Below are 15,091 nucleotides of genomic sequence, written 5' to 3'. Positions count from 1 at the left end.
GATTACAGAATCCAAACCTTCACTTTATAGTTGGGGAAGATGAAGCAATGGGAGGTAAAAAGTCCAGCCTAATGTTTCCAACCTAATAAATACCAGGAGGTTTATAGCCAGGTCCTCTCCCTCCAAATTTAATGACCTTTTGAAAATATCATGATGGCAAGGACTAACCCTTTCCAGCTTATCCCTGGCCCCAGTTTTACAAAGGGGGTGGGAGCGTTTCCAGATTAGCATCTCAAGGTACTCTGTGAGCTTTAATTTGGAGAGGGAGATTTGGGGAACACTGCATGCAAGGGAAAGAGTCAAGCAGCCTTTGAGTTCCTGGGGTAGGGCTGAGGACCTTGGCCTGGGTGGTCAGAGGTAATGACAGGGTCCTGCACTCAAGGGGGCTCCTCTACAACCTTCCCAGCAAGGGATGCCCAGCCTCCCCTCGGGGCACCCTTCCCACTTGGGGGCAGCCCCAATTATTAGCTTTCCGGGACACCGAACGTGCTCCCTATTTTTGCCAGCAGGACTCGGGCTTCTGAAGCTTTAGCCTCTTGGCTCTCTCTCCTGAGGGACCATCCAGATCCAGGTGCCACAGCAGGGGGTGACCAGGAAGATATAATTGGGCGGCTCTCTCAAAACTGTTACCCCTGGCCCAGGAAGCTCTGAAAGCTCTACAGGGAGGACCAGGGAAACCATGAAAAAGGCTCGGGAGACATCTCGGGCCACTTCATTGGCTCCCAAGCTGGACTCTGGGGACCCTTCCCCTTCCTTGCTCTGAAATTCCCCCTCAGTAAGGGGTCCTGATCCCAGTCCATTCTGCCCACCTCTCAGAACCACACTAAGCTGGTGCGATGAACATCACAGAAAAGGAGATTATTGTGGAAAGGGGACTCTCTATAAGACTTGGATGCTGGCCCGTGAAACAATGCTTCAAAATTGTCCGCATGGGTGTGGACAGGAATTGTTTCTGATGTGACCTTGACCCTGCAGGATTCTGTAATCCTTAGCCCTGGCATTAGGCTCGGAGCCCTAACAATGTTTTAAGTGCCAGGCACTTAAATCCTAGTGGTTACCACCGGGCCTGGAGGCAGTGATCCCAGTCAAAAGCCCTTCTGGACACTTCCCAGCAGACTCTTTCCTGATGTCTGCCTCAGTTTCCCCAACTGAAAAAAGTGCCTACCTCCTAAGTAGTTGAGGATAAAATGATTTAATGTGAGTAAAGCATTTAGCACTCTGCCTGGCTATAAAAATGCTCCCCACCATCATAGCTAAACTACTTTGGGAAATGCTGGAGTAACCCCATCTGTGTATGTACAATAGAAACTTTATAATAGACTTTTACTGCACCAGAAGGTTAGTAAGTTGCTCCTGATGCAACAAGAATGACTTCTGAAAAGAATACAAAGAGCTTCCCAACTGTGAATCAACATCACTGGCTTTGCTGTGGTCATGTATAAGCAGAGGAGTTTGTACTCTTATTTATTGTTGGAATATTAAGAAATATAGATATGCAATTGGATTGCTTGCTGCCTAGGGGAAGGGGTGGGAAGAAAGGAGGAAAAAATTTGGAATGCAAGATGTCATATGAGGGAATGCTGAAAATTATCCATGTTTATATTTTGAAAATAAAAAGCTTTAAAAAAAAAGAAATATGTAATTGGAATGCTTGCTATCTGGGGAGGGGTTGGGGAGTAGGGAAGGAAAAAAATTAGAACATAAGATTTTGTAAGGGTGAATGTTGAAAATTATCCATGTGTATATTTTGAAAATAAAAAGCTTTAAAATATATATATATATATATATATATATTTAATTGAATTACTTGCTGTCTAGGAGAAGGGGTGGTAGGAAGAGAGGGAGAAAATTTTGAAATACAAGGTTTTTGCAAGGGTAAATGTTGAAAACTATCTTTGCATGTATTTTGAAGTAGTTATTTATTTTAAAAAAGAAATACATATGTATTATTTATTATGTTTAGATAGCTATAGGTATCTTAAGACCTTGGGCTTAACAAATCCTGCACACACACACACACACACACACACACACACACACACACACACTCTCTCTCTCTCACACCTTCTACTTTGGCTCTGGCAAATTTTTCACATTAAAGAAGAAGGAATAAAAAGGCTCAAGCTCAGCTTCCATGGGCCCAGGTTGCTGGCTGAAGCCCTTTCTCTGCCATAGAGTGGGAGGTATCCTACCTCAAGCATTTATTAAGCACCTCCTGTGTGCCAGACACTGTGTTAAGAGCTAGGAATACAAAAGAGGCTAAAGACAATTTCCTGCACTCATGTTCACAATATAATGAGGGAGACAACAAGCAAGTGCATGTGTACAAACAGAATAAATAGGCAATGACTGGTAGTGGGAAGGCACTAGAATTAAGAGGGGTTGAAGAAGACATTAGGAAAAGATGGGGACTTAGCTGAGACTAAAAGGAGACCCTTCTTGGCGTGGGAAACACTTAGAGAGAATGTATGGAGCTAAGAAAAGGGGTGTCTTGTTCGTGGCCTATCCAGGAGGCCAGAGTAACTAGATTGAAGCGTTTGTGTCAGAGAGGGGTAAAGACTGTGAAGATATGGGGATTGGGGACGCTAGAATATAAAAATCTTTAAACTTGTAGATCATGTAATCCAGTAATGATAAATAAACATTCTTTAGACTAATTATAGCCATAATAGTCCAAAGAGCATTCTGAACCAGACTTTTTTTTTTAAGAAAAATTCAAAATATATAAAAATTAAAAATAAAAAATAAAGAGCTTTGATGTGCAAAAATGTCTGTAACATCCTTTTTTTGTAGTGGAAACTGAGTGGACACCCATCAGTTGGAGAATGGCTGAATGAGTTATGGATGTTATGAAATATTATTGTTCTATAAGAAACAATCAGCAGGATGATTTCAGAGAGGCCTGGAGAGACTTACATGAACTGATGCTGAATGAAGTGAGCAGAACCAGGAACACATTGTGCACAGCAACAAGATTATACAGTGATCAATTCTGATGGATGTGGCTCTTTCTAACAATGAGATGATTCTGATCAGTTCCAATGATTTTGTGATGGAAAGAGCCATTTACACGCAGAGAGGACTATGGGAACTGAATGTGGATCAAAACAGAATTTTCACTCTTTTTGTTGTGGTTTGCTTGCATTTCATTTTCTTTCTCATCTTTATTTCCAGTTTGATTTTTCTTGTGCAGCAAGATAATTGTATAAATATGTATGCATATATTGGATTTAACATATATTTCTTTTTTTTTTTTTTTTTTTGCTGAGGCAATTAGGGTTAAGTGACTTACCCAGGATCACAAAGCCAGGACGTGTTAAGTGTCTGAGGCCAGATTTAAACTCAAGTCCTTCTGACTTCAGGGCTCTCTATCCACTGCACCACTTAGCTGCTCTGTATTTAACATATATTTCTACCATGCTTAACATATATTGGACTATTTGCCATCTAGGAAAGGGAATGGGGGATGAGGGAAATTGGAACACAAGGTTTTGCAAGTTCTAATGTCAAAAAATTATCCATGCACATGTTTTGAAAAATAAAAAGCTTTAATTTTTTTTAAAAAAAGATCTTTGAATGCCAGAGAGAGCATTTTGTATTTGCTTCTGAAGCCAGCAGGAACCACTGTGGTTTGCTGAGGAGGGGGTGACATAGGCAGATAGGACTTTGGTAATTTAGCGGCTGAAAGGAGGATGGTACAGAGTGGGGAAGAGACTAGATTAGGGCAGCTACCAGGTGTGAAGGGGAGGATATATTGGGAAGGTGAGGGAGGCTGGAGATGCTGGCAAGGTGAAATAAATGGGCTTGGTAAGAGCAGTCCAAGAGGTAGGAGAACCAGGAGAATGCCCGGGGGCATGTGCCAACCTAGACAAAAGAAAGTATCTGGAGGAGACAGATGGTCAACATTGTCAGGGGCTCAGAGAGGTCAAGGAGATTGAGGACCGAGAAAAGGCCACTGGATTTGGCAACTGAGATCACCGGTAAGTCTGGAGAGAGAAAGGCTGGCAGAATAAGGTCAGATCTGGATTGGAAGGAGTTAAGTCAACGAGACCAAAAAATGGAAACACTGTTTATTAACAGTTCCCCTAGGATGGAGGTAAAAAAAAAAAAAAAAGCTGGGGAGGGGAGAATAGTTAGCCAGCTAGGGAAGGGAGGGAAGTGGTCTGGGGAGTAGTGGGGTCTGTACCCAGCAGCTTCCAGGATTCCAACTGGGTTGTAGAAGAGCAAGAACTTCAAAGGCAGCACCGAGGAAAGACTTCAGGAGAATGGAGGAGTCCAGGAGAAGGAGGGAAGGGGCTTGCGACTCCAAAGGCCTGTATGCAGTCAGCTTACTTCTGGATCCAGACCAACTGGTGAAAATGGGCTCCAGAGGAAGCCAGCCTCTTTTCACACTTAGTCACATTTAGGGCCCTTGCTTTCCTTGTTTGGGACAGGTATTTCATGAAGGATTTTTTAAGTCTTTGGATTTGATTTTTTTCAGGCAAGAAACTCTTCTCCCAGTTTTGGATCAGGGTAGGAGGAAATGGGAACAGAATTCTTTCACCACAGTAACCACCTAGTATGACAAGGACACAATTTTTTGGTCCAAACTATTAGAATCTCAGAGGGCTAATAGAGCCCACATCAGGACCACAAACCCTCCTACAAGATCCCTGGCATTCTAGTGAGGAGGGAATACATAGATGCCGAAGGCAGCACAAGGCAGCACAGTACACTTTGGGACTGATTAAATGCCTGTTTGAAAATGTTTCCTGAAAGATCATTATATACTTCAACAACAATACTATATGAGGACCAATTCTGATGGACCTGGCCCTCTTCAGCAATGAGATGAACCAAATCAGTTCCAATGGAGCAGTAATGAACGGAACCAGCTACACCCAGCGAAAGAACTCTGGGAGATGACTATGAACCACTACATAGAATTCCCAATCCCTATATTTTTACCCGCCTGCATTTTTTTAATTCCTTCACAGGCTAATTATACAAGATTTCCGAGTCCAATTCTTTTTGTACAGCAAAATAACGGCTTGGACATGTATACTTGTTTTGTATTTAATTTATACTTTAATATATTTAACATGTATTGGTCATCCTACCATCTAGGGAAGGGATTGGGGGGAAGGAGAGGAAAAACTGGAACAAAAGGTTGGCAATTGTCAATGCATATTGCCCATGCATATAACTTGTAAGTAAAAAGCTATTAAAAATTTAAAAAAAAGAAAAAAAAGAAAATGTTTCCTGAAGTTGGTTGTTTCCAACAATGAGGTGATTCAGGTTAATTCCAATAGATTTGGGATGTAAGGAATCACTTAAATCCAGGGAGAGGACTATGGGGACTAAGTGTGGATCACATCATAGTATTTTTATCTTTTGTTGTCCTTGTTTGCTTGTGAGTTTTTTCTTTCTCATTTTTTTTCCCTTTTTGATCTTATTTTTCTTATGTAGCATGATAAATGTGGAAATACGTTTAGAAGAATTGCATATGTTTAACTTGTATTAGATTACTTGCTGTGTAAGGGAGGAGGGTTGGGGAAAATGAGGGAGAAAAATTTGGAACACAAGGTTTTACAAAGGTAAATGCTGAAAACTCTTTGCATATATTTTTAAAAATTAAAAGTTATGACAAGGAAGGAAGGAAGGAAGGAAGGAAGGAAGGAAGGAAGGAAGGAAGGAAGAAAGGAAGGAAGGAAAGAAGAAAGAAAGAAAGAAAGAAAGAAAGAAAGAAAGAAAGAAAGAAAGAAAGAAAGAAAGAAAGAAAGAAAGAAAGAAAGAAAGAAAGGAGGGAGGGAGGGAAGGAAGGAAGGAAGGAAGGAAAAAAGAAAGGAAGAAAGAAAGAAAGAAAAAAGAAAGGAAGGAAGGAAGAAAAAAAAGAAAGGAAGGAAGAGAAAGAAAGAAAGAAAGAAAGAAAGAAAGAAGGAAGGAAGGAAAGAAGGAAGGAAGAAAAAGAAAAAAAGAAAGGAAGGAAGGCAGGAAGGCAGGAAAACAGGAAAGAAGGAAGCAAGGAAAGAAAGAAAGAAAGAAAGAAAGAAAGAAAGAAAGAGGGAAGGAAGGAAAGAAGGAAGGAAGGAAGAAAAAGAAAAAAAGAAAGGAAGGAAGGAAGGAAGGAAAGCAGGAAAGAAGGAAGGAAGGAAGGAAGGAAGGAAGGAAGGAAGGAAAGAAAGAAAGAAAGAAAGAAAGAAAGAAAGAAAGGAAGGAAGGAAGGAAGAAAGGAAGGAAAGAAGAAAGAAAGAAAGAAAGAAAGAAAGGAGGGAGGGAGGGAAGGAAGAAAGGAAGGAAGGAAGAAAGGAAGAAAGAAAGAAAGAAAGGAAGGAAGGAAGGAAGGAAGGAAGGAAGGAAGGAAGAAAGAAAGAAAGAAAGAAAGGAAGGAAGGAAGGAAGGAAGGAAGGAAGGAAGGAAGGAAGGAAGGAAGAAAGAAAGAAAGAAAGAAAGAAAGAAAGAAAGAAAGAAAGAAAGGAAGGAAGGAAGGAAGGAAGGAAGGAAGAAAGAAAGAAAGAAAAGAAAGAAAGAAAGAAAAGAAAAAGAAAGAAAGAAAAGAAAAAGAAAGAAAGAAAAGAAAAAGAAAGAAAGAAAAGAAAGAAAAGAAAGAAAGAAAGAAAGAAAAGAAAAGAAAGAAAGAAAGAAAGAAAAGAAAGAAAGAAAAGAAAAAGAAAGAAAGAAAAGAAAGAAAGAAAAGAAAAAGAAAGAAAGAAAAGAAAAAGAAAGAAAGAAAAGAAAGGAAAGAAAGAAAGAAAGAAAGAAAGAAAGAAAGAAAGAAAGAAAGAAAGAAAGAAAGAAAGAAAGAAAGAAAGAAAGAAAGAAAGAAAAGAAAGAAAAGAAAAAAATGCTTCCTGATCAGTTTAAATCTGTCCCATACGACTTCTACCCATGGCTCTTACTAGGGTTTCCGAGGTCAAGAACGAGGGCTTCGCTTTGCCAGGATTAGCACGGAGCCCTGGGCTGACCCTGGCTCTGATCTAACTTCTATGTCCCGTCCTTGCTCTCTGGGGTCAGGCAGAGCAGGAACTTCCACCTGACAGTGACGAGGGTGGAGACCTCACCAGCAACCAGTGCAGTGGGGATGTGGCGCCAAGGCCATGGTCTTGCCCAGTTGCCTCCTTTGTGCGAATGAGAGGGGCTGGGCTGGCGGATCTGTTCCTTTTCAGCATGGAAGCCTCGGGGTGCAGCGGGGGCGGGAGACGCCTTGGAGACGCTCTAGTCTAACTGGGGTCTGGGAACTCGTGTTGTGACAGGCACAAGGGTTGATTGATTGACAGCTCAGTGGATGAATAGGGATGGACATAAAAACAGGTGTGGACCGACGCCCTGCCTTTAAGCAGCTGCTGGCACAGTAGAGGCCCGAGGTCTGGGGGATCAGAATTCAAACCCACTCTCAGACGCTCACTGGTTGGGCGATTGGCCCTGCCCACGTCGCTTGAAGCGTCTGCCTCAGTTTCCTCTACGGTAAAACGGAAGCAGTAACAGCACCGGCCGTCAAGCGGAGTCACTGTGTGGCTCCAGAGAGATACTGACAAAGTTCCTGGCACACAGTAAGCGCTACATAAATGCTTATTCTGATTGCCTTGCTCTCCTTCCCATGCATCACAAATGTGATTCTGGGAAGGGGTCTGTCATCTTTACTAGTCTCCAAAGCGGTCCGGGCCATAGGAAGGGTCCTCGTTTCACGCGGGCTCCAAAATGGGAGGTGACTTATGCAAGAGCGGCGAGGGGCGCCCGGCTTCTCTGGGAATCTACGCTAGGGCCTGCGTCCCGAGGAGCGCCGGAAGCGGGGGGGGGAGGGGGCCGAAGAGGAGCCCCCGGGGAACCTCCCCCGCCCGGCTCGGGCGCGCGGGCCTCGCCTCGGGGCGGAGGCGGCCGGTACCTGAGCTCCTCCACCAGGCCGCAGAGCTGGATGATGGGCAGCTCGATCTCCTCCCCGAACTGGGATTCGGAGGTGAACCAGCTCTCCGTTTCGTCTTCGCCGCTCGCCATGCTGCTGCTGCTGCTGCTGCTGCTGCTGCTGCTGCTCGCGGTCCTCTCCCCCCCTCCTCCTGCAGCCTCGGGAGCCGCCGCCTTGGACTTCGCGCGCCGCAGAACGCGTTGCCGGGGCAACGGGTGACGTCACTGGCTGCGACGCGCGGAGGCGCGTTGCCGCGGAGACGGAACGCCGCGTCGCCTGCGCCTGCGCCGCGCCTCCCCCGCATGCTCCCAGCCGGGTTGCCCGGGCCCCCCAGGCTCTCGGGCAGTAGGTGCCCGCAGGAGAAACTGGGGGTCTCCGCCGGGGTCTCCCGCCGCGCCCCACTAATCCACAAACGGCTTTCCGTCCCGTTCCCAGCGCCCCAGGACCGAATAAACTAGGCTCGCTAAAAAAATGGTGCTGGGTTTGCCCGGGTCTTTGTCCCGTCTCCGACAGCCCTTACTTCTTAGCCGCCTCAAACCTGGCCTGGAAGGACAGCAACCACAGCTACAACGGCTTGGCGCGCCCGAGGGGCCGCTCCCTCCCCCTCTCCTCCCCTGCCCCCTCCTCCTCCCTCCCCCTCTCCTCCCTCCCCCTCTCCTCTCCCACCCCCTCTCCTCCCCTCCTCCCCCACGTCCAGGATGGTGGGAGGCGTAGGGGAAGAGGACACGTGTGTGCGCAATGTACAGAGGGATCCTCACGCGTGGCTACTCAGAGTAGCTACAAGGCGATTTAGGGAGGAAGGCTCCGGAAAGGTCCCGCCGAGAGGTTCACAAGAAACTAGGTTCTTTTTTTCCTTTTTTTTTTTTTTTAAATAGCCTTTTATTTACAGGTTATATGCATGGGTAACTTCACAGCATTAACAATTGCCAAACCTCTTGTTCCAATTTTTCACCTCTTACCCCCACCCCTCCCCAGATGGCAGGATGACCAGTAGATGTTAAATACATTAAAATATAAACTAGATACACAATAAGTATACATGACCAAAACATTATTTTGCTGCACAAAAAGAATCAGACTCTGAATTATTGTACAATTAGCTTGTGAAGGAAATCAAAAATGCAGGTGTGCATAAATATAGGGATTGGGAATTTAATGTAATGGTTTTTAGTCATCTCCCAGAGTTCTTTTTCTGGGTATAGCTAGTTCAGTTCATTATTGCTCCATTAGAAATGATTTGGTTGATCTCGTTGCTGAGGATGGCCTGATCCATCAGAACTGGTCATCATCATATAGTATTGTTGTTGAAGTATATAATGATCTCCTGCTCCTGCTCAAAGAAACTTATGTTCTGAGAGGCTGACGTTGAAAGAGGGCATTATATTCAAGGACACGCTATCCAAAGACAGGATGTTATGTTTGAAGGATATCGGTTATTTGGATTGGACAATGGAGAAGAACATGACTGGAAAAGTAGCTTGAAGTCACTATGAGAACCAAACGAACTCCATTTTATGAACAACCTCCATTTTGCTGTTTTCCTGAAATACAATCGCCTGATTTTGAGGAATTCCACCTGCTCGCTCAGCTCAGAAAATGCAAAATTTCTCCTCAAAGAAGAAATCAGGTTGCCCACTCCTAGATCCTGTTTTCCATCCAGTTTGTTGTCTTATTGTATAAAAAGCTCTGCAAAATCTGTATTGGATTCTTGCGCTTGCTGAGAGACCCTGGATCTGTTTTGTTCTGCAACTGCACACCTTGCAAATAAATCACTTAATTCAGTCTTTTGATATAAATCTACTCATAATACCAGGTCATGGAGGGATTTAAATGACAGAGGAGTTTTTATTTTACCCAAGAAATAATGAGCCATTGAAGTTTTAAAAATGAAGAGAGAATTTGTAAAGTGATTATTACTATTTCTGGCATATAGTAGGTGCTATATAAATATTCGATATTTTTATTAAATATTCAATGTGATCACTTTGCATATATGTATGTATGAAATTTTCCATATCCATATTGATCCTGACTCCTGGCTTCCTTGACTTCCTTTGAATCATAGCTAAAATCCCACCTTCGATAAGAAACCTGTTTTAGATCTTCTTAAAATAGGGAATGTCGTCTCTCAATTTATCAGTGATCTCCCACTGTTTATGATGTCACAGGAGGAGGTGTTCACAATGGTGATGCTATTGAAGACTTACTTAAATCTGATTACCTTGTTTCCTTGGAAGAGAAAAATTTGAAACAGAAGCCTATTTCAGCTACAATAAGCTAAAAGTGCAAAGCTAATTAAGAACTCTGGTAAATCCATAGTAAATTAGGTTGGAGTCTATTGAAACATTTACCCTGTGAAATAATTAACTTGTTGTTGGGTTTGGGAGCCTTGGGCTCCACTACTAATACCGTGTAATATTTTTATTTTATTTTATTTTATTTTATTTTTTTATTTAATAGCCTTTTATTTACAGGATATATGCATGGGTAACTTTACAGCATTAACAATTGCCAAACCTCTTGTTCCAATTTTTCACCTCTTACCCCCCACCCCCTCCCCCAGATGGCAGGATGACCAGTAGATGTTAAGTACATTAAAATATAAATTAGATACCGTGTAATATTTTGTGATGCCCTGACAGAAATAAGTGTTTATTGAGTTCATCCTAATATTTTTGGGACATTTTCTCTTTCTTTGGGATGTCAGAGATCTTTGAAACTACCATCTTTTTTTTTTTTCTTTTTTGTTTAAAGCTCTCATCAGATGGAGAAGGAAAAGACTTTGAGAACTACCCTTAGATGTAGTTCCCATTGTTATTTTGGGGAGCAAGTAAGTAGGTTGGAAGATTCTTAAAATACCATTTTCATCACATCATCACCCTGCTGAAAGGCCTTCAATAGTTCCCCTTTATATGTAGATAAAGTCCAGACTCTTTAGCCTGGCATTTAATGTATAATTACCTCTAGGGTCATACTACCCTAAATGTATATATGATCTGATCTTATATTAGGACCGTATGAAAATAAAGTCAGTTTTAGTTAATACTTGGATATAAACTATTTTAGAAAATCAGGCTTTTCAACTGCATCCAAAGGGCAAGTGGGTGCCCTCTTATTAAAAAGTCTTCAACTAAATGCAGGCCTGTTGTAAAGGGAATTTCTGTTGTGGACTGCAACATTAAATGACCTCTATTATCCTTTCCTAGTCTTGATTCAATGATACAGTTCCAACCTTATCTCTTTCCACACTAACCCCAGGGCATATCCCTTCTGCCAAACATACCCTGGCTGTTGCCTGTGTCCATTTTTGGAATGCCCTCCCTAGCTCCTTTGTGGCCTTCATCCCTGATTATTTTGCAATAATACCTAACTCCTTTCGGAGTCTATAATAAGTTATTGCACATATTTAACGTATATCAGATTGCTTGCTATCTTAGGGAAAGAGCAGGGAAGGGAAGGAGGAAGAAAAATTTGGAAAACAAAGTCTTACAAAAAAGAATATTGAAAATTACCTTTACATGATTTTGGAAAAATAAAATACTACTAAGGAAAAAATTTAAAAATTTTTAAAATCAAAAATTAAAAATAAGAAAAGGATCTGGTATTGATTTTTCTAAAAGTCTTTTCTAAAGAGGAGGGGAATGAGACTGGGAGAGGGGCTGCCCTAAATTCTCCCTTTCTCTTTTTTTCAAATTTATGGAATAAAACAAACATTTCCATACTATAGTACACTTTAAAAAAAGATAGTTGTATATTAAACTACCAATCTACTATACACAACTGCTATATCTCTCAAATATACAACAAAATTACCATGTAAATTTTTTTCTTTTTTTCCTCCCTAGATTCTTAAGAAACTAAAAGAAATCCTTGGACTACAGGTCATCCAGTGCCCTCCCCCTGTCAAGTGTGTGTATGTGTGTGTGTGTTTGTGTGTGTGTGTGTGTATACATGTGTGTATCCATATGTGTCTTTATTAGTATATACATGTAACTGTGTATGAACACGTGTATATACATGATAAATGTGTATTTGTGTTATGTATAATTACCAACAATGTATGAGTGTCCCAGTTGTCCCACATCCCCTCCAATATTTATCATTATCTTTTCCTGTCATCTTAGCCAATCTGAGAAGTGTGAAGTGGTAACTCAGTTATCTTAATTTGCATTTCCCTAATCAATAGCAATTTAGAGCATTTTTTTAATATGACTAGAAATGGCTTTAATTTCTTCATTTGAAAATTGTCTGTTCATATCTTTTGAATATCAATTGAAGAATGGCTTGTGTTCTTATAAATTTGAATCAATTTTCTATATATTTTAGAAATAAGACATTTGCCAGAACCTTTGGAGAAGCATACTTTTTTAATTTTTTTGGGGGGGGGGGTCTGTTTTCTTTCACAAGATGACTATTATGGAGATGTTTTGCATGAGTACACATTTATAACTTATATTGAATTTCTTGCCTTCTCAACGAGGGAGTGAGGTGAGAAGGGAAAGAGGGAGGGAGAAAATCTGGAATTCAACGTTTTAAAAACATGTTAAATTTTTTTGATGTAACTGGGGAAAAATAAAACAGTGATTTTTTTTTTTAAATAAGAAGGTAACCATAGTAGAAGATGTCTGAGGGATGAAAAGGTGGGCAGAAGTGGGAGCTTTCATCAGATGGCATCAATGTTTGCAATGAAGAATAAGACAACCTTTTCAGCTGAAAAGATGGTAGGATAGGCATGGGGGAGCTATAGGAAGCTGAAAAAAGAAGAAAAGTTTTGGAATAGTCACTAGGGTGAGCAGGAGAACAAATCTAGAAATGTATAAAAAGATTGCCTTTCTGCAATGAAGACTTGATTAAAATTATATAACAAACTCATCAACACCATTTTATGTCTTTAATTTCATTAATAGTAATGAAGGTGGGTGTAATACATTTGTTTTAGCAGGGCATGATGGCTGAGTAGACAAGAAATCGGGAATTAGAATGTAACTATAGAGTTGAATTGATTCACAATTCAACAGATAATGAAAAATGCTTCTCTTCCCTCAGTAGAGAGGTGGGGAACCACGAATGTGAAATGGTACATACACTATCAGGCACACTCAACTGTTTGGATTACCTTTGCTTAAAACTTTTTCATACTTTCCAAGAAAAGGTTCAATGGGGAGAAGGGAATGTTTTTGGGAAAAAATGTTACGTTTTCCATGCTACCATTGTATTTTTTTTGGCATTGCTATATGCTAGTGGGACATTCAGGATTATAAAGAATTTTCAGGATTTTCAAGAATTAGAATATTACACAAAGGAAAATAGAGTGGAATACTGTGGTTGGATGGGAGCAGGCTACAATATAAGACTCAGGGACACCATTAAGAAAGTGTACACTAGGAAGAGAAGACAGGTTGGTTACATGATAAGAGCAAAGATTAGCAGGTAGACAGCCATAGGGCTTCACTGATACCCTCTTAATGTAAGAAAAAAGCAAAGAATAGTTTTAGCCCCTTGGTTTGGGGGCCTATGTTGAACCTCAGGAAGAACAATAGGAAGAAAGTAGAACAGAAGTATGGATTGATGGGTTGCAATCTGCACTGATGAAATCCTGAAATCAAATTTGAGTTTTTTGTGTTTTTTTGTGTTTTTTTTTTTGTTTTGCTGATGCAATAATTGGGGTTAAGTGACTTGCCCAGGGTCACACAACAAGGAAGTATTAAGCGACTGAGGCCAAATTGGAACTCAAGTCCTCCTGACTTTAGGGCTGGTGCTCTATCCACTGGGCTACCAAGCTGCAACTATATTAACATTTACCAGATTTTAAGTTTGGAGCAAGTTTCTGAAAAGATTGTGCCCACCACTTTATTTCTGATTCTCTGGTTTTCTCATCCCTAAAATAAGGACAAAAACACTTACTCTATGTCTCGGGGTGTTTGTGAGAAAAAGCATTTCATAAATTGAAAAGTGCAATATAAATGGGAGAGAGTTGCTATTATTTTCCTAAAAGATGACTTTTTCTTCCCCTCTTTAAGCAGCTGAAAATAGACTCAGTCCCAGATTTCCTGTAAGATTTATAATGGCAGGAGAATACTTCCTCCTACCTTAGCCCTACTCTTTTGGATATCTTTTTATTCTCGTCCCTAAACGCATCATTCCATGCTTGTAATTTAATTCTGCTGTCTAAAACAGTGCTTGGTACATAGTAAGCACTTTATAAATGCTTATTGGTTGATTGATTGTTGATTTAAAGGTCCCTGGATGAAGGGCAGTAGTGGCAAATCAATATATATAAACCACAACCATAAATAATAAAGATAATAAAAATTGGATAGACTTGCTCTCCCACAAAGAGGTTCCAAAGTAGAAAAAGACCATCTGTCTAGAAAACACTGTCATTTGTCCTGAGCTGGTGATTAAGAAGTTATCTGCAAGCCAATACCACAGGGATGTATTTGTGCTCAAAAGCACTTTTAAAAATTTCCCATTATTGTGATAATGTAATTAGCATACTAGAGGCAGAATAAAATTTAAAGCAGACAAATCAGGCGGTCAGTCATCTAGCATTTATTAAGCATTTACTATATGTCAGGCACTATGCTAAGTGCTAGAATTAGGGTTAAATAAAATAGAAAGTATTACCTTTCCATTGCCTCTGGGAACAAATATAAACTCTATTTAGCACTTAACACCCTGATCCTTCTAATATTTTCAGCCTTCTTACATCTTCATGTTCTCTATGGTTCAGCCATACCTGTCTATTTTTTTTTCAAATCTAAAATAGTATTTTATTTTTCCAAATTCATACAAAGATAGTTTTCAACATTCACCTTTGCAAAACCTTGTGTTCCAGATTTTTTGCCCTCTCTCCTCTCTCCATCCTCCCCAAGACAGTAAATAATCCAATTTAGATTAAACATGTATAATTCTTCTAAACATATTTCCATACTCCATATCCATCTATTTGCTTGTTCCTTACACATATGATATGTCTCCATCTCTGTGGATTTATGTTGACCCTCCCCCATGTGGAAAATGCTCTCCCTCCTCAGCTACATTTCTTGGAACCGATTCGGTTCAGACCACCTTCTCCTAGGGACCTTTTCTTGTCATAGCAAAAAGTGCCTTCTTCAAACTTAATTTATATCTGGGTTTTTTGTGTGTCTTGTATATACTAATGCAGGTGTGTGCTAGAATCATCTCATACCTGCTCAAGTGAGGGGATTG

The 15,091-nt window shown here is 40.8% G+C and overlaps 1 protein-coding gene across 1 annotated transcript in view; it reads right to left on the bottom strand.

Moving 5' to 3' along the window:
• CCDC113 (coiled-coil domain containing 113) overlaps positions 1 to 8,105 on the bottom strand; it is a 31,664-nt gene extending 23,559 nt beyond the window's left edge. The window contains exon 1 of the mRNA XM_031949940.1: positions 7,862 to 8,105. Within this exon, the coding sequence (XP_031805800.1) occupies positions 7,862 to 7,971 (110 nt within the window). The 5' untranslated portion in view covers positions 7,972 to 8,105. The remainder of the gene's footprint in view (positions 1 to 7,861) is intronic.
• Positions 8,106 to 15,091: the final 6,986 nt, after the last annotated feature.

This window comes from Sarcophilus harrisii, chromosome 2 (assembly GCF_902635505.1).
Source record: "Sarcophilus harrisii chromosome 2, mSarHar1.11, whole genome shotgun sequence".
In the NCBI taxonomy this organism is placed as follows: Eukaryota; Metazoa; Chordata; class Mammalia; order Dasyuromorphia; family Dasyuridae; genus Sarcophilus; species Sarcophilus harrisii.
Note: the sequence above shows the minus strand (reverse complement) of the source record. Positions and strands in the feature narration are given on the sequence as shown.